At 40.3% G+C, this 27112-nt stretch overlaps 3 protein-coding genes across 5 annotated transcripts; 1 reads left to right on the top strand and 2 right to left on the bottom strand.

Moving 5' to 3' along the window:
• Window positions 1-1926: 1926 nt before the first annotated feature.
• On the bottom strand, window positions 1927-12121 carry lats1 (large tumor suppressor kinase 1). 2 transcript variants are annotated; one of them, XM_083933841.1, is made up of 8 exons: window positions 11958-12121; window positions 10901-11349; window positions 9992-10100; window positions 7536-8986; window positions 6328-6910; window positions 5366-5548; window positions 5095-5201; window positions 1927-5012 (listed from the first exon to the last, which is right to left on the bottom strand). In XM_083933841.1, exons 2-8 carry the CDS (start codon window positions 11246-11248, stop codon window positions 4500-4502), a joined length of 3294 nt encoding a protein of 1097 aa, XP_083789967.1. In that variant the 5' UTR covers window positions 11249-11349; window positions 11958-12121; the 3' UTR covers window positions 1927-4499. The 2 variants fall into 2 exon arrangements, with proteins under 2 accessions (XP_083789967.1, XP_083789966.1); XM_083933840.1 differs by having other exon boundaries at window positions 10901-11346.
• A 939-nt stretch (window positions 12122-13060) lies between these two features.
• nup43 (nucleoporin 43) lies at window positions 13061-17611 on the bottom strand. Its single transcript, XM_083933649.1, has 8 exons — window positions 17461-17611; window positions 16937-17059; window positions 16442-16519; window positions 15743-15905; window positions 15116-15251; window positions 14866-15017; window positions 14630-14746; window positions 13061-13515 (listed from the first exon to the last, which is right to left on the bottom strand). Exons 1-8 carry the CDS (start codon window positions 17578-17580, stop codon window positions 13286-13288), a joined length of 1119 nt encoding a protein of 372 aa, XP_083789775.1. The 5' UTR covers window positions 17581-17611; the 3' UTR covers window positions 13061-13285.
• A 1354-nt stretch (window positions 17612-18965) lies between these two features.
• pcmt (protein-L-isoaspartate (D-aspartate) O-methyltransferase) lies at window positions 18966-26039 on the top strand. 2 transcript variants are annotated; one of them, XM_083934486.1, is made up of 8 exons: window positions 18966-19119; window positions 21550-21654; window positions 21757-21788; window positions 22138-22242; window positions 22393-22513; window positions 24110-24195; window positions 24408-24577; window positions 25128-26039. In XM_083934486.1, exons 1-8 carry the CDS (start codon window positions 19065-19067, stop codon window positions 25138-25140), a joined length of 687 nt encoding a protein of 228 aa, XP_083790612.1. In that variant the 5' UTR covers window positions 18966-19064; the 3' UTR covers window positions 25141-26039. The 2 variants fall into 2 exon arrangements, with proteins under 2 accessions (XP_083790612.1, XP_083790613.1); XM_083934487.1 differs by having other exon boundaries at window positions 24408-24635.
• The last annotated feature ends 1073 nt before the right edge of the window (window positions 26040-27112 follow it).

Here is a 27112-nt window from a genome sequence, read left to right as displayed (position 1 = left end):
TCTAAATGCACTTTTCTGCATATTTCTTGCATATTTAAAAGCTAAGTGAGTCTAGACATCTCCCTGTAACACCCCTGTATCTAAGAGAGTTGAATGCTAAAGCTTCCATGCAGATTTCTGGAGCAATTAGTGGTGATTTTATTAAGATCTGAACAGTTATGATGTAGTTGTGTGTCTCCAAACTATCAGCAACAGAGACTTACGGTTGTTTGTCTCCGCCAACCAGTCAAGTTGCAGCTTACATCCAAACTGCCCAGACTTAAATAATATTTGTCGTGAAGACTCTGAAGAAATATAATAAAATTATATTAGGTGTATTTTTTGTGAAACGCAGATGCTTCACACACATCTTCAGATCCAAACAATCACCAAAGTGTTAAGATTATTGTCATCAATTCGGTATCAAACGTCCCCCTGTCTATTCCTTATGGAAAACGATTAGTGTGAGGTTACAATGACCTTGACCTTAAAAATCGAATCAGCTCATTCTTGAGTCCAAGTGACATTTGAGCATCATTTGAAGAGAATCTCTCCAGGGGTTCCTGAGATATCAGGGTCACGAGAATGGGACGGACTGACGACCTGAAAACTTAAGCTGTTGATGCATTCAAACTACCAGATTAAATTCACCAGCTCTCTGGTTGAAAACGCATTGATTCATCAAGCCTTTTTCTTTAAACCAAGAGCTGTGGGGTCAACAAATACAACTAATGGTTCATGAAGCTTCATTTGGACGTCACTAGTTTTACTCTCCACACAGCTCAAAGTTTAGTGCAAGCATCAGGTTTTTGGATGGGTCTTGTCTTTCCTTAGAAACTATAACATTATTCTATACTTGCGTCTTCACTTTTCTCTGTCTTTTCTTAAATATAGTTATAACAATAATGTGTAAGGTGATTTCAAGCCTCCATAGAAAGGGGATAGATGTCTATATTTTAACAGCCAGTGAGGGAAAGATGAAGTGAGGGAAGGAGTCAGAGCAGCTCCCGACACTGGAAACACAAGCAGTTTGTTTTGACTGGTTAAAAAGCGAGATAGTTGACCTGCTACTGTGCACTCAAACTCAGAATGAGCTCTCCTTAAGTAATCCTAATGTTCTGTGTGTTTAAGGCCTAATGGTTTAATGTATCTATGACCATAAAGAGACAAACTTTTCAACACTAAACTGCACATAATCGACCTGCTGCTGTTAAAACAATTCAACCAAATCAACAGCCTCTGCATTGTAACACGGTCACTTGCTGAGCAGCAGTGTTAACTAGCTTTTCATTAATAAAGTCGGTCTGATTAATACACAGAGTAGCGTTCATTATGGTGGTATGTTGTTTTTGCTACGCCTCAAGACAAAAAACTCAAGAATATTTTCCAATATATGTATTTCAAATATAATAAGTTAAGTGACTGAGAACTTTAAAGGGTGGCTGCTGCCTTTAGTTGCTGTTGGAAATATTTGAATTACAATAATGACTGAGACACAGGATTCAGGCATTTTCTAAATTATGTTCAAAAATCTGCTTTGAGGTTTCACACTTTCCCACTCAAAAATATGTAAACGGCACCATCATAGATATGTAGTTACTTCTCCTTTGACTAAATGAAACTATAGCGCTTGATCTTATTTAGGGCTGAAATGAAAGTTAATGGTTTTGATAAAACAATTAATAATTTATGATTAAAGTTAAAATGAGCAACATTCCCCAGTTACAGCTTTTGCTGCTTTTCAGTCTTATGTGACAGTAAACTGGATATCTTTGTGTTTTGGACTTTTAAAGATGTCATGTTCTGTAATTTATCCGCAGATAAACTGATAATAAAATAATAATCTAAGTCACCAGTGCAGTTGTTATGACACTAATAATAATACAACACAGTCTGTGCGCACGTGAAACATGTTTTTTCCTTAACATTCTTTATTTATCACCCTCTTCCCTGTACCCAACCTCCTGGAGCAACAACGTACACAAAAATAAAATTCTCTCACTTACAATGAAAACACAAAACCAGTGCAGAATGCCAGTGGTCACCATTAACTACATTCAGAGATCTTTTCCTACAACACAGAGAAAAAGTACAGCGGGTTACAAAATCATCGTGATAAATGATGGAGAGCCGTTCTCTCCACTGGGTTTTCTCTTTACAGATCTGAACAGAAACACCTAAATCTGCAGCTGTCGTGATTCTCAAAAACAGGAAATGAAACAATTATTTTGAAGGAACTGGGTTTTAAGACCCTTTAACACCATGTAGAGTGCTATAGGATGAATGATAGTGTAATAACGCCACAAAAGCGAATTTCACTATCTTGTGATCGTTATTTTCTAAATGTCGGTTGTTGCAAATAAAAAGGTCAAACCAAACTCCACCAATTTAGTGCTTTGGTTGAGAAACGAGAGGTTGATGACAAAAAAATCTATTCAGAGTCCGGTGATTTAGTGTTTACAGGTGTTTCGGGTGAACGAGACAGAAACGCATATGAACAGAAGGCAGCAGCAGCGGACACTGACGAGGGCCTGCCCTAAAGGGAAGAAATAAATCAGCTGACAGGGAAGAGAATATTTACATCAACTGTATACAACTTAATTTATAAATACATTTTAAGTATAAATTAGAAAAATAAAACAAAAACCTACTGTAGTTCAAACAGCTACTGCTATTCTCACTTTAAAAAATGCCAGTCTGATTATTAATCCTCTGTATATTTGGTGAAAGAAAAAACAAACAATCAAAAAGGCACAGCAATGAATAATTAGAGCAATTTATCCCTGCACATTTCTATGAGTCATAATACTAAATCCCCATTGCAACAGACATTACAATATAAATTAAGATGATTTTTTTTATCCAATAAATGTAATTCCAAGAACAAAAAATTCCCACACTCAAACAGCATCTACACGGGCATCACCAGTTACAATTTTCTGAAATAAATAAAGGCTTTAAGGGGAGTTTGCGATATGTCATCTAAGAGCACACTGATTTTCTTTCTCGCTCTTTTTCTCAGGCAGAAAACATCACAGTGTACCTTTCACACATTAACAGCAACACTTTGATCTTGTTTGCTTTCTTGCGACAGTTGGGCTACATCCACACTACTACGTATTCATTTTAAAACGTAAAGAATGCCAATCTCACAAACTGGGCATGCGTATCGGTGAAAAACAGAAAGTATGGGTGGAACGATACATCGATCTTGTTTTTTATTAAAAAGGATAGTTTGGTGACTTTTTTATGTAACTCACTGTTAAATGGGCAGATGATATCATCTAGCATCAATCGCAGGCCCATGTATCGAATCGAATCCAAATTGTATCATGGCAGACTTTGTGATATTAGCAAATATTGTATTGTTGTCCAAAGACTTGAAAGAATATCATATTGGGATCAAACTTGTGATTTACACCCTTGACAGGAAGCAGATTGCCTAACATTACTCTGCGGTTGAAAATATAGAAAATACTACAGAGGAAGAACAGCAACAGTGAAAAGACCAGAGATTTCTTTGAGCTGGAACGGTTAAGGCGGCAGAAAATCAATTGGGATTCATTGCAAAGCAAATACAGCGACTTATTAGAGCTGTACCCGGAGCATTACCTATCATCAGAGGAAAGGAAAAGGTTATGTGATGTAAATAGAACTAGCTAACAAGACAGCGATGAAAAGACCCAAACAGAAAGAAAATGGTGTCTGTGCATCATTTCCAAGTGTCTCTCCATTTTAAAACAAAATGTTTTAGTAGGTGAGTTTCCATTAGGGTAAAATGTGGCCACTTGGAAAATTTCAGGGCACGCCCTCTCAAATGGGCGTACACAGATCGTTTTCTGTGCGGCGTTCTTCTACACCACTGGATAAAAGTGTCTACTCTATTTGGTCGTGTTGTTGTGGTGTCTGTTCTACCACACGTCCCATCCAGCTGAGAGCTTCATCCAATCAACAACCGGGCTTCTCAACAGACGGCCGCTCGGGGTGCTAAAATGCAAATAAGGGGAGTTTCGGCGACATAGACCCACATCATTCAGTGTATTCCACCCTAATGGAAATGCACCTAGTGTGGATGTAGCCTTAGTTGAGCAGATAGATACCACTCTCATGTCTGCATGGTAAATATGAAGCTGGAGCCAACAGCTGGTTAGCTTTGCTTAGCATAAAGACTGGAAGCAGGGGGAAACAATTACCCTGGCTCTGTCCAAAGGTGACAAAGTCTACCTATCAGAACATCTAAGGCTCACTGCAGGTTCATGTATGCTGTACGGACATGAGAATAGTATCGATCTAACTAAGAAAGTCAATAAGAATGTTTTCCCAAAATGCCTTTAATTTGTAGTGTGAACTTATAGTTTTGATATCAAAGTCTGTTAATGTGCTGCAGATTGTTCTGACTGCTCCTATAAACATACTTTCCCATGTTCAAGGATTTAAACGCTGTACCGTTGCATTCCTCTTCTCTCACACACAAACATCCTCCACATACTCGTTATGTACAAGCAGCTCAGCCTCAGAGGCTACACGTAGACCAGGTCTCGGCTCTGAGTCGCTGAGCTACCGGCTGCCTCCTGCACCGGGCCCTCTGAGTCTGCCTCGTCCTCGTTATAACCGTCATACTCGATTGGTTTGGGGCAGCTGTACGGATGGCCGTTGTCGTCAAAGAAGCGCCGGAAGGTGAACTCGTAGAAGGCGTGTTCGGGGTGTTTTCCGTTGCGGAACCAGCAGTTGAGGGTGTCGTTGAGGTTGTCCTCGCCGTCACTGTCGCTGCTCCACAGTTTATCCGGGTCCACGGGGTCGAAGTTGGAGGTGTCTGTGGAGTGAGCGATGGTGGGGACGTATGGCGCCGCCTGCTGCCTCAGGTCACTGGAGAAGTCGATGTTCTTGAAGAAAGGATGAGCTTTGATTTCGTCTGCTCCGTCCTTGCCGAGGCGGTCCTCTGGGCTGCGGCACAATTTAACTATGAGATCTGACGCCTCAGGGCTGAGCTTGGCCGGCGGGGGAATGTGCAGCATGCTCTTCCAGTTTATCACCTGGTGATCGACAGTAGAGATGACAATGAGAAACAATGGAGTCTGCAGATGTATTGCATTTCACTGAAGGTGCTTCACATACCTTCATCTGTGTCTCCAGGGGTGTGGTCGCTAAGAAGGGAGGCTGTCCAACAACCATCTCATACAAGATGACACCAACACTCCACCAATCACAGAGCTGGGTGTATCCTGCAGGTTTGAAAGACATTTTGACCTCATTCGCACTGCAACAACATCTCATCTAATCTGTTAAGAAGTGCGTGTTCACATTTGGTGAAACGAGACGATATCAATTCTGTAAAGAGAAAAATAGCTTATTCCACCCTACACCCTCTAGCAGTGGTTCACTGTACCTGTTCGCAGCAGCACTTCTGGTGCGATATAGTTTGGCGTCCCCACCAGTGAGTGTGCCAGACAACGCTGGTGCTGCCGGGCCTTCCTCCTCTCCAGAGGCTTCAGGCGGTCCGTACAGCGGCAGTTGGCCGGGTCTTCCCATTCCTTACTGAAGTCCATGCTATCCTGCCTCACATGGTCACCTGGAAAGAGACCACACAGCACAACACTCATTACGTTGCCCATTTTACTGATCAGCTGTGTTTATTTTGACAGGCACCTAAATGAAAATAGCAGGTTGACATTTAAACAATATCTTATGTGTGTTTTTAGCATTTTTTTTACTGTGATTGGTAGATTGAAGGAGCTCTAAATAAGATTACACAAAGCTGTTTGTGTTGTGCTAAACACATATTAATGGTCACAAAGTTGACTGCATTAGATCATTTGTAAATTACCTGATCAATCTTTTTGAACGTGCACACCCACCTTGTACTCGCAAAGTTTGAGAGATGCCGTCATCAATTTTTTTTACACACCTTAAGACTTAATACTGTTTAACACCAGACTGTCACTGTTTCATACCAGGAAAGTGTTTGTTATGACATTAAAACTGAAAAGATTGGTCAATACACAGAAAAGTAATCGGCCAAAATATTGATAGTGGATTAATTGAATTCTTTTTTTTTTTTTAAAGCAAATCTCCCCAAATTCACTGGTTCCAGCCTCAGATGTGAATAGTTGTTGGTTCTTGGTTTTCTTAACAATTAACAAATTAACTGATAATGAAACGATAATAAAAATATATAATAATTGTTAGTAGAAGTCATGTTTTAAGTATATTTGGAATAATATGAAAACAATGTTGTGGATGTGCTGAATTTACCACATGAACCATGATACTACAAGTATAATTTCAAGGGTGAAGGGTGAATTTAATATTAACATTAACGGTTAGATGTTAAAAAAAAGTGTAACCCACCGCTCTGGTAATACTTTGAGTCATGCGTCCAGCGGAAGCCTGTGCAAAGGCCGAAGTCGGTCAGTTTTATGTGTCCGTCTCTGTCAATGAGGATGTTATCGGGCTTGATGTCTCGGTGGATGAAGCCCATCTTGTGGACGCTCTCCACAGCACAGGTCAGCTCTGCGATGTAGAACTGGGCCAGCTCTTCTTTAAAGATGCCGAGCCGGATGAGAAGGCTCATCATGTCCCCTCCTGGAATGTACTCCATGACAAAGTACAGGTTGTCCTTGTCTTGGAAAGAGTAGTACAGACGCACCACCCACTCGTTATCGGCCTCAGCCAGGATGTCTCTCTCAGCTTTGACGTGGGCCACCTGGTTTCTCAGCAGCACATCCTTCTTGCGGAGGGTTTTCATGGCATACAGCGCTCCTGTGTCCTCTTTTCTGGCCAAGCATACCTCACCGAAGGCTCCAATGCCGAGAGTCTTGATTCGTTTGAACATGGATTTATCCATCTTGGCTCGCTTTAGACGGATGTAGTTGGACTCTTTCTGGCAGAGCATCATACGCATCTGCTCCTGAGCTTCTGAAGACAATCCCACCTGAGCAAAGGACAGAGACAACAGTGATTTAAAGGCCCTCATCATCTCAAAATGGCTAAAAAAAAAAGCTGCATAAACACACACACACGTCATCCTGGTTAGATAAAAACTGGCATCAGGGCAATCAACTGAAACACTGAAGGTGCAAAATGCATTTGAAATTATCTATAAGTGCAAACAAAGTGTATTTTCCTAATCACTTTAGTCCAAAACAAAGATGCACAAGCAGTGACATGACGAGTGAGATGAAGTGACATGCATTTTCTTCAGCAACTGGGCCAACATGCTGCGTGTGGCACATTTGAAATACATAGACCATTCTCTCAACAACAGCTTACTTGAATAAGTGACATGTGTGGACTATTCTGTGTCACAGGACAGCAGAGATACCTTTACCTTTTTAGGTCAGCTGTTAGTGACAGCAAGGAGAGAAAAGCAGAGAAAGAGCAGCTAAGAAAAATAGAACGGCATGAAAAAGATATAGGTGATACAGTGATGACAAGATAGTGGGGAAAAAACATTTGTAAAGACTGAAAAGTATTCCTTATAGCAAAACATGAAATAGGTTCATTTATACAGTCAATACAAATGAAAATGATGCGTCTAAGATTGTTAATATTCTCACCCTTTGCATCTCACTTTCCAGCTGCTTCCTCCTCCGAATTCTCTGCTGATGGTTTTTAAGGATATTCTCTACATGCTGCTCCATGAAGAACTTGAAGGCCTGGGGGGAGTACAGCGCGACTCTTCCGGACTCACCTCTTGGCTCTTCATCTCTCTTGTTTCGGCGGACAGGAACAGGCGATGTTGTTATTTGCTTTTTCTCCTTCTCCGTCGGTGCACAACCATCGGAGCTTTCCGTCGTCTTGTCTCGAGAGCTGTCCCCACCACTGCTTTCCTCTTCTGCGGGCTCCTCTCTGCCTGTGCTGAGCTTATTGGCCCCTGGATCGTAGGCAGGGGGGCTGGGCGCAGCCTGCTGCTGGAGGAGATGCTTAGGATAAGGAGGAGGGGGTCCCTGGTAGCTGGGGGCTTCTGCTACAACAGGGATCTGAGGTACAGGGGCTGGGGGTTCTTGGTAAGCAGGTGCAGCTGTCGGCGGCGGAGGCTGCTGCATCCATGGAGGGTGTGTGGGAGCGACTGCAGTGTGTAACTCAGGTTTCTGAACACGCATGCTTTTGACTGGTTGCAGGATGGGAGCCTGGGTGATGGCAGTGACAGTGGTGGCAGAGGGCTGGGAGCTGGATGGGTGGGACTGTCTGCTGTTCAGCTGGTGGTTGTTGAAGGAACTAGAGCGGACTGGCTTGTTGTGCTGCCACGAAGGCGACAGATCCTGGTTACCACTGTTGCCAGAGGAAGACTGGGGCTGGTTGGGGTTAAGAGGAGCCTGGGACCAGGACTGAGGAGGACCCATGTTATACATGTCGAGGTTGTGACTATTCCTGTTTGGAACCATCATGGACTGAGGGATGTTCCCACCGTTGACGTAAGAGGGAGAGGATGCAGGTCCTCCTAACTGGTCAGTGGGACTGTGCCGGCTGCTCTGGTTAACCGGGTACGGGGGAGGAGGCTGTCTGCTGCCCCCAGCCATGTAGTCTGACTGAGGGGAGCCATTCTGAGACCAGATGGAAGGGAAGGTGAACTTATTTGCCCCAGAGCTCTGCATTATGATGGGCTGGTGGCCCACAGGGACTGGGCTGATCCCACGCTGATTCTGAGGTGCTGATGATTGGTACCCTTCAGGCCAGGCCCCCTGGGGTACCGGTGAGATGCGTGGCACATGGTAATCCATGTTGGCAGAGTAGCGTTTGTTTGATGGGTTGCTGTCCCAGGATGATGCAGGAGGCATGGCACCACGGTTTGGTGGAGGTGTGACACTGCGCACCTGAGGCGGCAGTGGAGGATTGACTCTCTGATTGTTAGCAGGGTGCCCCTGTGGGAAGGCAGGAGGTGGTCCGGGGCTGTCTGAGCGGTACATCATTCCATCTACCATGAGAGGACCATGTCGAGGAGCCAAAGATTCCTTAGAGCCTTTCCAGCTTGGCCTTCTCAGCACAGCCTGCTGGATATGAGAAGCTCCTAGAGACACAAAAATGAAAAAAAAATATACAATAAAGGCGAAGTGAAGACAGGATGAAAAAAAGATTACTACTTAGTGGTTGGGTACCATTCACATTTGAACCTGTAACAGTACCTGGAAATCGGTACCAAGTCCCAGCAGTACCATTTTTCAGTACTTTACTCTCAATAAAGTGCTTGCATGCTGTAATATTCTAATGTATATGTATGTCTAATATGTAATAGTAAGAAATTCAGATACTATTGGTTTCATACTAAGGTTTCAGACATGCTAAAAAATATCACATGCTGTCTCAGCCTACTAAATTGCATGTTGGCAAATCATTTTGGACGCAGACAGTGGCAGTGAGTGTTGGCCACCGCTAGTAAAAATGCTTTGCCAACATAAACCAAAACAGAGAAAAAAAATCCCAATTATCTCCATCAATAACTCAACAAACTAGCTTGTTAATTAACTGAAGGTGTCTGTGAAGTTGTTCATGCCTCACTTAAAGTTTCATCGTCCATTGACATTTTTAACTTCTTCAGCGCTGGCTGCAGACACACGTTACACTCAATATTTTGTGTTTGATCAGGTGTTTCCTGAGGTTAGACGTGTTGCCCTGGCTAGATTTGCATTTCACACAAATATTTTTTAATAGGCTTTTGCAACCACCTTCAGCTCATTTTTGCCCCGACTCACTGGGACTTTAACAAGATGCAGAGGTAACATAGTCTCTTGCCCTCTCTTTCTTTTTACATTATATGTTCTTCTCTCAGCCAGATTATTTCTCAAGTACCAAAATTTGGCATTATTAACTTAAAGTGAACCGGTACCCGGTAGTACAGACATAATTTGTTAAGTATCGATATCAAAGTGACTCATTTTCTTTGTGTGAGCATGTATTGTTATTTCTACAAGCACATATCCCAAATCCTGCAAACAACATTGAGGTTGAATGAACACACCTGGACTGAAAATAAAAGAGAAAACCTAGCATTCCGTCCCAGTGGACTGTTACGTACCTGGGGCTTTCAGACCTGTGGTGTTGGGGTTGGCCATCTGTTCCCTCACTGAGTCCTGGTAGCTCACCTTACCCGTGAAGTCTATAACTGCCCCCATACTCCTGTTGCTCTGTTTAAAGAAAAAAAAATTACAATTAACCTTTAGAGTTTGGGCAATCAAAAGATGACACAATGCAAATTAACTATAAATCAATTTCAATATAGGTTGATCACGTGAATTACAGGTGACACATTTTTTACAGTCTTCAGAAGTCATGTAAATAAGACTAAAGATGCTAATAACTATTTTAATCATCGATTTATCTGTACTTGTATTTGATTGATTATTTAATTCATTATTTTGTCAGAAAACTGTGAAATCACAATTTGCCAGGTCTCATTTTGTCCAACCAACAGTCCAGAAGAAGAACCCAGAGATATTTAGATTACAGTGATATAAAACAGAGAAAAGCAGCAAATCATTGTTTTGGAGAAGCTGTAATCAGAGAACATTTGGAGGGTTGTGCATCAAATGATTAAGTCAATTCTCTAAATAGTTGTAAAATAACCGAACTGATCGATTGACCAACTGTTGCAGCTCTGAATAGGAAGGAGGTTAGGCTTCTTTCCCTGCAATTGCTTATTACAGCTGAAACAAACGGCTTTGCATACCGTGCCACTTCATACCTGAATTGCAGGCACTGTCTCAAAACAAGTGGCAACTGCCAACCGAGAAACTACTCTTGTATTGTCACCCATACAGGCTTGTCATTCCACTTAACATACTTTTCATTTTTTAAATAATTCTCTGGTAAACAAAGTGCACCAAGTCATTATTCTTGATTACAGAGTTATGTTTAGAATGAAATTCCCCCACAATCCTTCACCAAAACCTGTCTGGGCGACAAATAAAACACAAAAACATCTCACCTCCTCAAACCCAGCACACGGAGGTTCCAGCAACATGTGTTTGTTCACCCCTGGGCCTGTAGTACTGGGCTCATTGGCAAAAGGCATCAGGGATTTGCGGATCTCCTGTAAGGCCTTATGGTAGGGGTTTTTGGGGTTGCTGCAGCGCCCCTGTTGCCTTGGGTCCTCAGGAAGCATTTTTCCAGCTCCTCCATTGTCCACTTTTGGTGGGTCTGAGGGTTTGGACAAGTTGCGCAGACTGTTCCGTATTTCCTGGAGCATTTGTTGGCTGTTGCCACTGTAGTTGCTAGTGGGAAAAGTTTTGGGTCTCATCTGTCTGTATCCTTCGGGTTTCTCCCCTCTCTTCATGTAAGAGCATGTATGTTGACGATGAAGGAGATGAAGAGGATGTCACTCAGTCCAGGGGCAGAGCAGAGATCTCGGATGTGTGATCTCACATCTGCATGCTGCTGACAGAAATGTGCAATGTGGGGTGAGCAGGCATCCACAACACATGTCATGTTACCTAACAGGTTGGGCAAATAAGATGTGTAGAAAGTACTAATTAACAGATACTATCAGATAAACATTAGCTATGTGAGGATTATTATGAGGGAGACTGAACATTTTGGAAGTTCAATGAACCTATAGCTGGAAGAAAGTTTGTTTTCAGTGCTTTGTCATTTCACTTTAAGCTAAACCCGTTGTTTAAAGCTTTAAAATGCTAGAAAAACATGTCTCATCCTTTCCTTCACAAAACAAGAGCCCGTCCACTTCAGCTAGCGTCGTTAGCAGTTCAAAGCTAACAGAGTTATGCTACGTTAACGCTCTTATATCTTGCGTCAAGTAGTGCTGTAAAAACCAAAGCCACTTGTCACATTTGGCCTAAACATCTCCAAAAAAAAGAGACCCATGTGCTGGAAACTGGTGTTATCCACTTTAACTTTGCATACAAATTAAAACGGCGCAGCGGTTTCCCCCGCGGCCTGTGTGTTAAAGGCATCCATTAGCTGCTAACTTAGCTCGAACAGCCGACTGGCAACGGTTAGTTAGCCGTTAGCCGTTACTGACAACTTACCAGTAAGCCGCGTTCCTCGACACTTGCCCTATTTTGACATCAAATGGTATTTCCTTGACTTTTCACGGCGACAAAGACGTGATTTTATAACTTTAAAATGTCCTTGTTTGTTCAGAGCTGGCTGGTTCTGGTTCCCCTCTAGTCGCGTTGAATTCCTTGAATGTCTGAATCTTGAATGACAAGTGCAAAAAGCAACAAGCCCGACGAAGAAGGACCGCAACACACTACCGGCTCTCGTTGTACTTTTCACAATAAAAGAATAAAAGTAACTCCACATGATGAATTTAAGAGCTATTTCAACCCCTAGGCTGACAAAAACATATTGAGTAGGGCTCACATTTTAACCATAACATAAATTAAAATTGTAATTGTAAAATACTTACAACACAAATACAATAAAATCATAAGACACATCTTGTTCACATCGCATTAAAATAATAATGATAAATGTGAACATCCTAAAAATATAAACAATACATATGGCTGTCCGTACTAAATAAGTAATATAAAAGACACATGCAAGTAAAACAAATCGGTAAAATTAAAAAGTTTTACAGAAATAATCTAAATCTGAGAGATGCATTTTAGTTTAACTTCAATTAAAAACAGGATACTTGCCTTTCAAATTCTCATGTTAGAAATTTGATTTTAAGAAAGACCGGAAGTACTACTTGGAGAATTACTTGTGTGAAGTTTGGGAAACTTCACACAAGTTACCCGGATGAAACTTGTAGATTTTTTGTGCCTTTCTCCCCCCTCATCCTTCACTTCACCTCTGGACCAAGTATTCACCTGTATGTCCTGTACGTAGGAACCCGAACTTAATGCGACAACACAGTATTTGACAGGTCAATGGGGAAAACAGCAGGTACACAGTAACTGCAGCTACAGTATTCAAACGAGGACTTAAAAGATGGGGGTGTAAAATCCCTTTTAAAGACCTAAAAATAAACTAACTACCATGAATTTCTACTTTCATCTAAAAAAAAAAACTGTCAAAGGACTTATGAGCCATTTATGTAAATGCTTTTTATTTATTTCAAAACAATACAAAAGTATTATAGAGTTGAAATACTCTGCTTGGAATTATCTACAAAGACCTTGATCCATTGGCGAATCCATTCAGAAATGAGCAAACAGTGTGTATGCAACATTATATGACAGAAAAATACACAAGTAAAGCCAAAGAGTCACAAAAATACTTTTAAACACAGTATTCTTGGCACCCTGTATGCTCAAATGAGACAATACAACCTTTGTTGTGACTGAAATTAATGACAAATAAACATATCTTCATCCACATCTTGCCCTGTACATAAACAACTCTTTTAAACTGGGACCTGTCTGTTGACAAAAATGGCCTCTCCGTCAGTCCCACAGACGAGACACTGTCCGAGTACATCCAAACTGTTGACAGACAGTGTCTGGCTGGGCAGCATGTGAGTCGTCTCCAGACGGCCTTTACTGGAGTCTCCGCTGAGCCAGGCGCTGATGAGGGACTGGTTCCCTCCAGCCGGGGCCATCGCACTGCGAGACATCATGCTGTTGTTCCTGCCACCTGGAAAACAACGATAACACCATCTATATTAATACTTTAGATTATTCTGATTATTATGTTGGTGTATGGTTTCTAAAGCATGTTGATATGTTATCTGTTTCACACTGGCTGACTCAGTGTTTTTGTGGTCACTCTGACAACAGAAAGATAAAAGCCTGGGTTGTGTGACTAATACATTTAATATGTATATATCCTGTGATTTTTTTTATTATTCGATTGTGCTGTCGTGTATAGTTGTCAACTTTTGATGCAGCTGATAAAATCTGGCTGCTTTGTGAGGACAGAGGTCACTGTTTGTAGCCTGGAATAGAAATACTCAAGTAAAAATGAATACAGTACTTCAGTAAGTGTACAAAGTTACATTCTACAACTCAATTTCTAAAATGATGTGAATCCTTTAAACGAAATAAAAACATGCATTTTTTTACTGTGACTGACTACGTCTGAAATGGGTCGTTGGGAGGGATAGTGGGATTCATGTTGGGCTTTTGTCTTTTTCTTTTCACTTTAAAGCAACTGTTGTACTTTGCTTGTCTGCAAAAATTCAATAAAGAAATTTGAAAAAAAACTACATTTTTACAGAAACTGTAACATTTAAACCTGTCTGCATAAAAAAAATTCACCATTGTAATACTGAAACGGCCAACACTTGTTACAACACTTTGTGCTACTTAATTTGTTTAAAAATAAACCAAGACGTAACCTCAGTAACCATCCAAATACATTTTTCTAATTAAAAACAGTATAATGTCAGGCACACTCAATTAAAAACACTGCCCACATGATTAATCTTTCGCAGCAGCATTGAGTTTAGAGCTTTGATGAAAAAGCTGTAACTAAAGAGTGCAATTGCTATTCCTTACATGGATTTTGTATTTGTGTTATGCGTTATCCCTCGTCTGTGTTTAATGGGCTTTTTTTGTTAATTTCCCTTTGTTTTTGACTATTTTTATGCCATGTTTTATAGTTTTGTAACCTTGTATTGGTGTGCAAGTTCTCCCTCAAAACACAGCAGTAAAATGCTGTTTTTTGGCAGTGCCTCACACGTTTTTCTTTAGGAAATAGTTCTTGTAATCTCCTTGCTAACTAAACTGAACAGAATAATTTGACTTGCCTTGTAAGAAGGAGGGCATGTCTGAATGTGTGGAGGTCTCCCAGTGCAGCAGTGAACCGTCCTCTGAGCATGTGAACAGATGATCTGGGTTGGTTGGGTGGAAGTGGACTTCCCACACTGTACAGAAAACCAATGAAAAATGTAAACCGAATAAAAGTAATCACAAAATAGAAATATACTATACAACCATGTTAGAATTAATTTGTGGGTTTAAAACGGGTACAGACAAAACTTACTTTCAGCAGAGTGTGCCTCCATGAGTGAGAAGGGTGTGCTGCCCTGTCTCACATCCCAAACACAGAGCATGCCATCCTGCCCTCCTGTGGCAACGATATGCTGTTGGTTCGGATGTCTGTCCACGCAGTGCAGAGGGACTCTATCCCCTGACCTGAAAGAGAAACAACTTATTATAACTGCTAATATGATAAAAAAAAAAAAAAAAAAATCCAAAATGCACTTAGGAAAGAGCTGAACAGAAAACCGTACAGGGAAAAAATCTGTGATGGTGAGTTGCTCTGTTGTCTGAGGTCCCACAGCTTGAGTTGGCCGATAGAGTTCACCGTCAAAATCTCTGTTGTCCTCAGGTAAGTCACAGCATGAATCGTGCTGCTGTCTGCATTCTCTGTCAACGGTTAAACAGAAATAAACACGTTGGTCACATTAAACTCTTCCACTCACATGACCTGAAGATGCAATCATATGCTAGCGCCTGCGTGTGGTGTCCACACATACAGTGTTGCTGCTGTTATAATGGACATAAATAATATGTTTAATTTAATCCCATTATCTATATGTTGTTTTTGTCTTAGACCGAAAAGGTTAAGAGTCTGTTCACAGAAATACTATAGGGTTTTTAATTGGAGACGGAAACATAAAGTGTTGAGTTAAATAAAAATATCTATATTTGTTCAGGTCTGTAAAGATCCTACATATGTACACATTGAAACTATAGGGAAAGTGTTGTTATAATATCAATATGACTGTCAAAAGATTATTTCACTGTCTCTTTTTGCTGCAAACCGTGGGAAGACTTGCCGTTGCACGGCTGTAGGAATTGTAATTCTGTGTGCATTTTAATGACATGACGCTACAGCATGTGAATCTAAATCTCACCTATGATTCGAATCACTCCCTCCTGGTCGGCTCTGAAGATGATAATCTTGCCATCTTCACCAACTGTAACAATCTCAGGACTGCTACACACAACACCAGTACAGGGAGCGTTGTCACAGGGGTAACGATGAGCTTTTGGCCAGTGCTGAGAAACTGATATCGTCTGCAGTTGAGAGAGAGAGAGAGAGAGAGAGAGAGAGAGAGAGAGAGAGAGAGAGAGAGAGAGAGAGAGAGAGAGAGAGAGAGAGAGAGAGAGAGAGAGAGAGAGAGAGAGAGAGAGAGAGAGAGAAAGAGAGAGAATTTATATATAATATATCCAGTTAAGTACTTTCACTCCCTTGGACGACAATATATCTGTGTAGCTATTCCCTAGCATGTTGATGTGACTTAAATAAGGGTGCATTCAGTCATTAATAACATACATTTAGGTGCCAGGTCAATTGTTTCTCTAGTCAGAGTTTATGTTTACTGATGTATCCATCTTTGTTACACCATATTCTTGTTTTACATAAAAGTTTATGGTGTTTGCATTTCCAAAATGTTTTATTTTAGACCTTCAGTTTAAAAATGATGTCAGGAATGTCATGAAGTGTGAAAAGAAAACATAAGAGATTCATCCCAAAGTCTACTATGAATGTCTGGAATCTGTCCCCATGGGAATTGTGTGTTTCTGAAACACATAACTCTGCCAGTGTGTACCTGACTGTTTTGGTGGTGGCGGAAGATGGTGACTGCTCCAGTTGACGATGTTGTGACAATTCTGTCTTGGTCCAAAAACTGTTTAAAAACAACAACAAAACAACAATATAAGTAGGAAGTTATTCCTCGCAGGGAAAAAAAATTGTATTTCCTCTTCTAATGAATATTTTACATTATGAGTGTGATGGATTATCTATCACTCTTGATTTAAGATCCTGCTGTCCTGGTACAACAGTGTAAAGTAATATGTATTAAAGTTGTTCTCTGCAACAGATACAATGACAGCAACAAAATCTAATTTTTTATTAATTTTGTACTTTATCATTACGATCTCTTCATTCTGTCTGCAAATTGTGGATCAGAAGAAAAAAAGGTTTTATAAGTGCATTCCAAAGGTAAATGTTGGCAAGTGCCAATGTCAGGTCAGCTTTATATTCTTTATTTTTATACCAATTATTGGCTGGTACATTTAGCTTGGATTCCTAAGTGTCTTACTTGAAGGTCCAGAACATCTCCATCATGCTTGTGTTCACATAAAAGCTGTGGGTCTCCTTCAAACCCATCGTCCATGCCAGAACTTCCATGATTCCCAATGGACCAAAAGGAAATCTTGTTGTCCTATAATATACAAGTAACACACTGATGAGTTGTTTGCACTCGTTTTGATCATTGTAATGTTAAGCAAAGAAGAAAAGACAAACAGAATGTAAGCTAACTGACAGTTGTCATAATAACCAATCAGCTATTTCTCTCTCTCAATTTGTCATTAATTTAGCAGACAGCACATATGCATCAATAGTAAATAACATGATCTCTTCAATATGACATCCCACAGCTAATAAAACATTTGTCATGCACTAGTTACATGCCGAAATGACAAAATGCGATTCATAACACGTCTTAAATCATGCTTAGACAACTACAATACGTGTAAGCCATTCACTTAGCAAAATCACACACAATTCACAGATTTCTCTATGGAGTTTGGCACCATTAACGTTAACTGACAACTAGCCGACCTCGTTATCCCATGAGCCCGTCACAAAGATATCTGGCTGCTGCAAAGTCGAATGCGATACAGGTCTCCATCTGGTTTTACTGATTTTCTGCGACACGTACTTGGCATTCACACTCTCCATTGAAACAGTTTCACACACTTTAAATTAAAAAAACAACGACTGCCGGTGTTAGCTTAGCATTCATGGACAAACCCAGAACGTATGCGCCGCGCTCTGTACGTAACTACGGTGGCCCTGCAAGGTAAAAAAGGAGAGAAAATCCGGTTTATTTTCGAACGCTTGCTGTTGCTATTAACAACTGCAAATAATGTAATAACTGTAAATACAACTTTACCTTTCATAAATGTTTTATTAAGAAAGATGGATTTAATACTAACTCCCAAGTATTCGGCAGATGAAACTTTCATAATTAATTTTTTTTTTTAACTAAATACTATATCCATAAAAGTAGTTGGCTTAAAAAACTACCCTCATCTTATATTTTTAAATAGGCTATTCAGATTTCAAATCATATTTGATCACTATTGAAAAATAAAAACTCAAAAATAATAAAATGGCAAAAAACTTTTGGGTTATTATTATTATTGTTATTATTATCATTATTATTATTATACAAATAAAGACAGAAACAACAATGTACATAACCTACATTACAACTCAAGGCCAACCAGAGAAACAGGCCCGAAGAAATAATGTATAATTAATAAAAACTAACAATAAAGATAAAAAGGACAAACTAAATGGTCTCCACCTCTCTAAATGTTTTTAATATCTTCAAGTGTGTTTACAATCAGTCCTTCTTAAATAAAGTAACGTTTAATGAATCTTTTAAATTGGTGGATCAGCTTTTAAAAATATTGTCCATGTACATTTAATTTATGTTATTTATTGCTACATTTATTGCTACATTTCTTTGTATAACTCTGGGGTTTATTTAAGCATTTCAAATGTACTCCTTTAGTTTAGCAGACCACATAAGTTTTTGTTTTTGTTATTCCTTTTTTATGTTTTATTGTCCATGTACATTTAATTCATGTTATTTATTGCAACATTTAGAAATACATTTCTTTGTATAACTCTGGGGTTTATTTAAGCATTTCAAATGTACTCCTTTAGTTTAGCAGACCACATAAGTTTTTGTTATTCCTTTTTTATGTTTTATTGTCCATGCACATTTAATTTATGTTATTTTTTCGTAGGGATACATTTTTTGTATAACTGTGGAACATGTAAGAAAGACAATGTTTATATTGAATATTTAAAATAAATAAATAAAATAAACTAAAAGTGTCGCACTCCACCTACCGGCCACCGTATATTTTACTGCGGCAAATCTCATTATCCACTCAGTGAGCGATGTGGATTTCCCCTGTGTAATTCACTTTAAATTAGGATTAAGTTAAAAAAAAAAACACGTGTTTATTAAGTGATAAAAATGACACTGTTGTGTGTCAGGGGATGCGCTGAAATCATTTCGGATGTCTAGTGACGTGCCCGCCGCTCCGCCGTCTCCTCTGGAGGTCGTCAGCTTTATCGGCAGAACATTTGGCGCAGGCGCGGCACTGACAGCTGCTGTCTACTTACTCCGCAAAGTGTGTTTGACAATGGCCTGGAAATCTGGAGGAGCCAGCCACGCAGAGCTGGTTAACAATCTCCGCAGTGAGTCTTTTCTTTTCTACCGATGACCTCGCTGACAGGTTGCCCGAAAAACGGTTTAGTTTGTCGGCTTGTTTTAACGCGTGAGGAGCGGGTAGTTAGCTAGATGCTAAGCTATGTGCTATGTTGTTGTTGTTGTTGACCTCTCTCCACCCCTTTATCCAAACCACGTTTACGCCGTGGTGTAGGTGCAAGCCTTTCGTCGTCGCTGCAGAAAACAATAAATGCACAATTTGGTCACATATTATTTGTGCAGCTTTAATGTTGTGTTAGCTTGGCCTGTTAGCTCTATGTGCGTCATCTGGAGTCGCAGCGCTGCTAAGTGCCCTGCCCACATTCAGGGATGGCTATCTCCTGTGCCATTCGTTTTACTTTTACACGAATGACGATGACAGCTGGAAATGTGAGGCCAGTTTCTACACACTACCTTTGTTAGTGGGTGATTGAAAATGGCAGCATGCTGTGTCACAGCAGCAGTTAGTTGTTCTGCAAAAAAACAAAACAGCAGTGACTCAGTGTACCCTGCCAGGCGGCTGCTGCTATCTCCACTATAATCGATGCCATCAGTGCCACATGGTTTAATTCTGCATTCGGACGATTGTGCATTGTGTGGTTGAGAGGGAGTTGTTGACTGCCACTTTTTCAGCATACAAGCTCTGATCTGGTTTGATAACCAGCAGCAAAATGATATGCAACGTGATGATATCTGCAGACTTGAGTGTGCAAGTCCACTTTCAATATAAAGTATCTATCAGGGCTATTTATATTCTGTGCAGTGCAGCATTGCAACAGATAGTTCAGCTGCAAGGATTCCGCCAAAAGCTGTATGATTTGAGGGCAGTGGTTATGTTCATGCTCCATTTGCGTGTTACGAAAATATTTTTTTTTGGCAGATGTGATTATGTATCTAAGTTAATTGCTTCACTTGTGCATGGGGAGTCTAGCTCATTGGTATGCATAGCTGTGCGATGCAGGATGATAAAACTTGAAAAACAGTTGGAGCATCCCCTCGTGATGGCCATCAATTTATTGTAGCATTAGTATGAGGCATTTATTTTAAATTAAAAACATTTAATGGGCTACTGATTTATTTTCCCCCAATATATTCTACTTGCTCTTGAAGTGCAAGATTGAACACTTCACTGGACACTGACCTATTTAAACACGCTTAAATTGAACCATTCTGCGTAAGATGGATTTAAGCAGGTCACACTCAGGATGCATACTAATTCATGAGGTTTTTAAATTGTTTGTGTCCCCCTCAGTGCTCAGGACTCGTCGGTACAGACAGTAATAGTTCACCCAGTTACATTTGTTTTTAGAGCCTAACTCACTCATGAATTCTTTAAGTTCAGTTATGTGTTAGAGGAAAATAAAATCTCCAAAAAATGTATCCTAAGTGGGTTCATAGCCTAGAAGCAACAATAAAGTTTGCTTAACCTGATGGGCAATTTGAATTCTGAGAAACCTTATGAATAGGGAAAAAAAAGATCGTGATCTGCTGGTATGGTTCATTTTAATTTCTGAAATCTCTAGTAGGGTTTGCATCTGGCAGCTTGTATGGTTATTTGTAATGTACCCTAAAAGTGGCTCTGACGGTGAGCAGAGACAGTAATGAGAGAAGCGCCGGCTGTCGTTGGCTTTTCCTGCTTTTGGCACCAGCTGCTACAGGAACCTGTTATGAGGGATTATTCTGAAGACGCTAAACACTTCTTTGGGGAGATTTTTCTTTTAGTTTCTTCCACCACACATCTATAAACTTTGACGCCTAGCCGTAAGCTTCTTTATCAGTGCGATGCTGACTTCAACTTCACTGAGTTTTTCATACTGGGCAAATTGTGATTTGCAACTTCCTTTTAAATGCATGTTTTTTTTGGGAATATTTTTCATTCCCCTTTGTCGAAGTATTTTACCCTGTTCTCCATGCACGTACATTATAATTAATATAGATTCATGCTGTTTTTTCTCAATTAATACCTCCCATGAACATAGGGAGTGTGAAATGGATAAAATCCTTTTTTCATGTTATCAATATAGATATTTGGGATATGATAGATTTTCTGGATTCATTCATTCATCCATTGAGAGAGAGTGTCTGTTTTTGGTTATTTTGCCATAAAGCAGTCTGGCTCATTGATTTGGGAAATTGCCCACAATGGTATAATACACTACCTTTATAAAATATTAGATCAAAAATTCTCCCAGTAAATGTCATCATATCACCCCCTCCAGTCCAAACACACCTGCATTTACAGTTATTGGATGTGCGATGACCAACGCCTTAAATTCTCTCGGTTCTTGACTGTATGCTTTTTTTCTTTTAGTTATTTCTGTTTGCATCTCCTGCAAGATTACGTAATGTATTCCCGTCTGGTGTTTGTACTTTTCATGTCTCCATAATACACAGTGACACAAACTCTTTTGCATCCCCAGAAAATGGCATAATTAAGTCCGACAAGGTCTATGAAGTCATGCTGGCCACAGACCGAGCCCATTTCTCTAGGTGTAATCCGTACATGGACTCGCCGCAGTCAATAGGTAGGTCTGCTCATGAAATCATTCATGCGTCACAGCCCGGTCTGGAATACAAACACAGTTTGATGATGCAGGAACTAACAAAATCTCTCTTTTAACCAAAAGGCTATCAAGCAACCATCAGCGCCCCCCACATGGTATGATATTAAAAGACTCAGACATTTCTGCATCCTGTGAATCACACATTTTTTTTGTAAGGCTTGTTCTCATTCAATCATTCAGTAGAAACCAAAGAGAAGCAGTCAGAGAAATAACCTAATCAAATATTTGTAGTGGATTACAATGACAGGTAAACGACATAAGAAATATACTTCTATTGATTGTTGACATGTTAGATTTGTTTTTAATACAAACGGATGTTGGCCAGCTAGCTGTACCCCACAGATCTACTCCACAGATCTACTGGAGGGGATTAACCCCACCATAGTCAGCGTTACTATGAGTTTTAATGCAGTTTTCTTATTGACGTCCCCTCCCTCCACCCAGCACGCCTACGCCCTGGAGCTTCTACATGACCAGCTGTACGAGGGAGCCAAAGCTCTGGACGTTGGCTCCGGCAGTGGAATCCTGTCAGTTTGCTTCGCACGAATGGTGAGCCACACATGACGGGTAAACGCATACAATTTCTCTTTGGTGGCATTGTGATTCATGTGAACTGACAATAATTAGCTCGTCAACCAATAATAATGTGATGGAACATGTTAAATGTTGTGATATTGTCGTATGAACTGTGCTTCACAGGTTGGGGCTAAAGGGAAAGTTATAGGAATTGATCACATCAAAGAGCTGGTAGACGATTCTATAACCAATGTGAAGAAAGACGACCCCAGTTTGATAACATCGGGCAGAGTCAAGCTAATAGGTAAGATGTCTTTGACGAAAGGTCCCTGCGATTGAGTTTTTCATCTTTTTCTGGAACTTATCTGAGCAGCAGCATTTTCAGATGACTGATATTTTAAAACAAGGACAGTGTAATGGTCCTTACTATCTTCTCTCAAGTGGGGAACTAAACATCCAGTAGCTCAGTAGACGGTTGTGCAGTGTTAAATAATTGAGCAGTGAGTACCTACTTTCACCTGCTCTGCAGTAGGGCGGTAGTGCTGCTACAACTAGGCGATAAATAAAAATAGGCAGCCAACAGACACTCTTTCTACAATGTTTTGACAGGGTTGTTGTGTGGGTGGGCAAACACGTCTGTTTACTTTAGGTCCAGTATTTTTCTCTTCTTGATCTTGTGACTCAATTTAGTCAGCCAGCAACAATTAATTCCAGTTTTGTCCACTATTTCGATCATTTATTGTGCAAATGTTCCAAACGTCTAAAAATTCTGTCTTTACTTTGGAGTTGGACAAATTGTCTGTAAGTACTGACCAATGCCACACGGAAACTGCACCGGATCTGCATTGGAAACCGACGACAACTTAGGTTACACAATCATTTCAGACAAAATATGGATTTATAATAAAATATAGATAGACCGTGATTGAATGGAGAATGGAGTATTCAACAAAGCCGTGTAATAAGCTATAAACTTTAAAAAGGCAATAACTCCCCGATAAAGAGAAGGGAACAAACAACACAACATGAAAGAGTTTCTTGGACAGAAAAGGTGTGGGCTGAAGCTGCAGCTTATTGTGCCTACACTTAAACAAAAGACAAACTATTTGATGATATTATGTCTGACAAAAGAGAAGATCCTTGGTGTTTTGGCTGATATTAATAATAAACCATTTTAAGACATCACTTTAAGATTTAGAAATTCCCAGAAGTCTTCAAGTACTCTGTGAAGGAAACTCGATGTACACATTGTCACGTAACTGAAACATTATCAACGTACTGAGGGAAAATATTTTTTGTCAGCATGACCCAGTTTTATATTTTTGGGCTCGGGTAAGGTGATGGGAATTTTTCTGTATTTGTGACATTTCTTCCACCAGTTGTTCTCTTTTTACACAGCGCACCACCATCATAACCAATGTGAAGAAACATTAGTGTAGACCAACCCTGTTCAGCTACAGACAGGTTTCTTAGATGATATATTGTTTACGGTTGTCAACAACAGCCCACTGCACTCCCTCTGTCTTCTTACAGTTGCTGTGGAGACTTCACTGGCACTAAGTAGCCACTAGCCCGGTTTCAGTTTCAACATGGCTGCTGTAAATATTATCCTCCTGATCCACACTTATCTTCCTAATAATTCCCGTTTGGAGCCGTGATTCTGTTGCTGAGCATTTTATTTTAACACAGCACTGCAGCATTGTAGAAGAACGAGGCTTGGACCCGGAAATCGTATTTTGAAAGGGTGTGAGGTCATGAGTTAATAGCAGGATAGTATTATATGATTTAAAGGTAGATTCACCAGTGTAACACCAGCGGCACATATTCCATAGTTTGAGAACCAGTGTCTTAGACTAACTAATAAAGTAGTAAATTGAAAACTAGTGTGTGTGTGTTTCAGTGGGAGACGGGCGAATGGGCCTCACTGAGGAAGCGCCTTATGATGCCATCCATGTTGGCGCAGCAGCACCAAATGTCCCCCAAGCCGTGAGTCTCTCTGAATCCTTTCGCAGCTGATCATGGGGGTCACGTTGTCCCAATTCACATCAATAAATACCAACGCTGACATTTTTATTTATTTGATCAACTATAATTCAATTTTGTGTTTTAAAACTGGATTAAATAAGGAATGTCTCTGTGTCCTCTGTACAACCATACTATCGACTGACTTCATGTACAATCGACTGTTTCTCTGCCAGCTTCTAGACCAGCTGAAGCCCGGCGGCCGGCTGATTCTGCCCGTCGGCCCGGCGGGAGGAAACCAGATGCTGGAGCAGTACGACAAGTTGGAGGACGGCGGCATCAAAATGAAGCCCTTGATGGGGGTTATTTATGTGCCTTTAACAGACAGAGACAAGCAGTGGTCCAGGTGGAAGTGACTTTCTCCTCTCCCTCCTTCCCCTCTCTCCTTCTCACAGAGGCAAAAGGTGAAATGGTGTGGCTCGGAGCAGGCAGTGGATCACAAGGGGCTGCATTTTGCTGCTTGTTGACATTTTTTGCTTCTTCCATACCATACCAACTAGCTGCACGTTTCCTTCATCGCCTTTTAACTCCGTAGTTTCAAATTGGTTCAATAAAACCTGCCTGACTAATGGAATTTGAAGTGATAAATGATTGGATCCCAAACAAGAAGTAAACCGCAAAGTAGTAGCCCTGTGAAGGCTTGTGCTTTGTTTTCAAGAGCATGACTTCTTTATCAATTTGGATGCTCATAACACATTAAAACCAACCTCCCCGACTATTCTGTTTGATCTTCTACTCTGTGAGACGTAGACAAAAAAAACAATAACTGTTTGCATTTTACTGTAATCTTAACATTTTTGCATAACTCTTTGTGTTTGCATGACAAGAGGATGTTTGTGTTTCTTGCATTCAACTCTTTTTCTACCTTTCTAACATTTGACTTCTGTTTGTCACAGGGATGAACTTTGAAGAGGAAGACAGTCCATAATGCACCTTTAAGTTTGAACCTGGAGAAAACTTGGATTGGGTCAAACAGCCCATGACATTTCGTTCAAAGCATAACAAAACATGCTCTTTTTGTTTAAGTCTAACGAAGGACAAGAGTATCACATTGATGACTACGCAGAAGGGCTGGGAAGAGAGACTGCTTGAAGCTCAGCACAGAAATATTGGAGGGCTTTTTTGTTTTACTTTGCAGGCCTACAACATTTTGGTTGTGTTTTCTTTATAACTGCTGGATTTTAGGTTTGATTTTTTGTGGTTTCACCATTTGAATTGCAATCTGCCATATTTACAGTATTACATTTCAGCAGCATCAAAGCTGAATGTAGGAGGAACGCCGGACAATGACGAGGAAAGGCTGAAACTTTTAGAGAATTCACAGCGTGTGTGTGGATCATGTAACTGTAGACTTCTCTGCTAATATATGAGCTTTTCCCCCGGCAGCAGTATTAGGAACACACACACACACAGGGAACACAATGGCTGATGTAACACACACATCCTGTTCGATGTGCAGCACTCCTGCATCATTCTACACATAAAATAAGCAACACATTGGGGCATAACGAACATCCTCCAAAGAGCCGAGCACTAATAACACAGACACACGTGCACATTCAGGGCTGTGCTTTCCACCTGGTGATGTGTTGCTTTCTGCCGCTGGTTTTCCATTTACAGTTTGCGCAGGCTCTTCTGGTGACTGACACTAAATGGGATAGTCACTGCTTTGCCAAAATAAACTCCAACCATATAAAGCAATTGAATGTCTTGTTTTCTTGGAATCAAAAAGCACTTTTTGGGTGATGGGGGATATTTGGCTTATTTCTGGAATGACACCTGAAAATAAAGAGATGCTTATGTTTTTGTCTGCCTTGTTGTTGTTGAATCCTTTATGTGCAGGGTGCAACATTGTGTTTAATATATATTTTTTTATAAAGTCTTGCAGGCAGGAGAGTCAGGAATATGTACTGAGATCAGGAGTCCGAGTCAGATTCTTTCAAACTCTTTGTTCTTGCCCATGTGATGGTCTTAATGCAATTTCACACTGCCAGGAAAATACTTCTGGTGGAAAAATATTCTATTTCATAAAAATAGTAATATAGCTTTGAATTTAAACTATATTTTAACTAAGATAATTTAAATTATGTGCTAAAGATGTGCATTTGTTTTGATCACTCAACGGATCGCTCTGGTGTTTTTTGATTTATAATAAACTTTAATATCTCACATGAAAGACAGCACTTGAAGGGAATACATGTGCGCAAACATGGTAGTTACTCCACATGATTTGCTTAATAAAGAAAAATATTACAAAATTTAGACAGATGTTGGCTGATAATTTTCTATGGCTTTATATGATTCTGAGAAGAAGAAAAAAGTGCACTGTAACAGGCACTCCATTGTGTTACATTTTTGCACTTCCCGCAGGTAAACTCAAGTCTAGTTTCCCACTGCCAAACCATACTGCCCAATTAGTCAGGCCCCACCGGCTTATTGTGGAGACAGCGGACCCTGACATCAAGGGCATTGAGGATATCAAGCGTTACCCAGCCCTGTACATCCGATGAGCCAGACTAACTCAAGTCAAATGTACAGTTCAAACACGTCACATTAGTGCCATCCAGTGGCAGAAGTGCAGCATACTTTTGAGCAGCTTTAGTCTGAAAAAATACATCACAAATGAAAATAAAAATGTCTGATATCTAAGTAATCTGTTTTAGGAATAAAACTGCTTTCAAAAGATTCTCTTGTACTGTTTTTATCCTAGAAGTCATTGGGGGAACGCAGAATGCTGTATATCAGTTTCAAACTAGGAATGTTGACTCTTAAAACAACATAAATATGAACTCACATCCGTGTGTCAATGACTTCAAAGACCGCATATATCAGCATCTAATTTACCAGTCGTGCTCAGTGTGGAGATGCTCAGAAACGTTCA

The sequence above is a fragment of the Echiichthys vipera genome (assembly GCF_963691815.1).
Source record: "Echiichthys vipera genome assembly, chromosome: 19".
In the NCBI taxonomy this organism is placed as follows: domain Eukaryota; kingdom Metazoa; phylum Chordata; class Actinopteri; order Perciformes; family Trachinidae; genus Echiichthys; species Echiichthys vipera.
The sequence above is the reverse complement of the archived record's forward strand: the minus strand, read 5'-3'. Positions and strand labels throughout refer to the sequence as shown.

Bases quoted from the DNA above. Each gene is read 5' to 3' on its own strand.
- lats1 (XM_083933841.1), bottom strand. From the start codon at position 11,248: ATGAAGAGAGGGGAGAAACCCGAAGGATACAGACAGATGAGACCCAAA. The intron at 6,911-7,535 runs GTGAGAATATTA...TCCTTTGCTCAG, and splicing joins TGGAAAGTGAGATGCAAAGG to GTGGGATTGTCTTCAGAAGC. The intron at 5,549-6,327 runs GTGGGTTACACT...GTCTCTTTCCAG, and splicing joins CTCAAAGTATTACCAGAGCG to GTGACCATGTGAGGCAGGAT.
- nup43 (XM_083933649.1), bottom strand. From the start codon at position 17,580: ATGGAGAGTGTGAATGCCAAGTACGTGTCGCAGAAAATCAGTAAAACC. The intron at 16,520-16,936 runs GTAAGACACTTA...GTTTTTAAACAG, and splicing joins GAGATGTTCTGGACCTTCAA to TTTTTGGACCAAGACAGAAT. The intron at 15,018-15,115 runs GTACGGTTTTCT...TTTCTCTTTCAG, and splicing joins CCATCACAGATTTTTTCCCT to GTCAGGGGATAGAGTCCCTC.
- pcmt (XM_083934486.1), top strand. From the start codon at position 19,065: ATGGCCTGGAAATCTGGAGGAGCCAGCCACGCAGAGCTGGTTAACAAT. The intron at 21,655-21,756 runs GTAGGTCTGCTC...TTTAACCAAAAG, and splicing joins GGACTCGCCGCAGTCAATAG to GCTATCAAGCAACCATCAGC. The intron at 21,789-22,137 runs GTATGATATTAA...CCCTCCACCCAG, and splicing joins CCATCAGCGCCCCCCACATG to CACGCCTACGCCCTGGAGCT.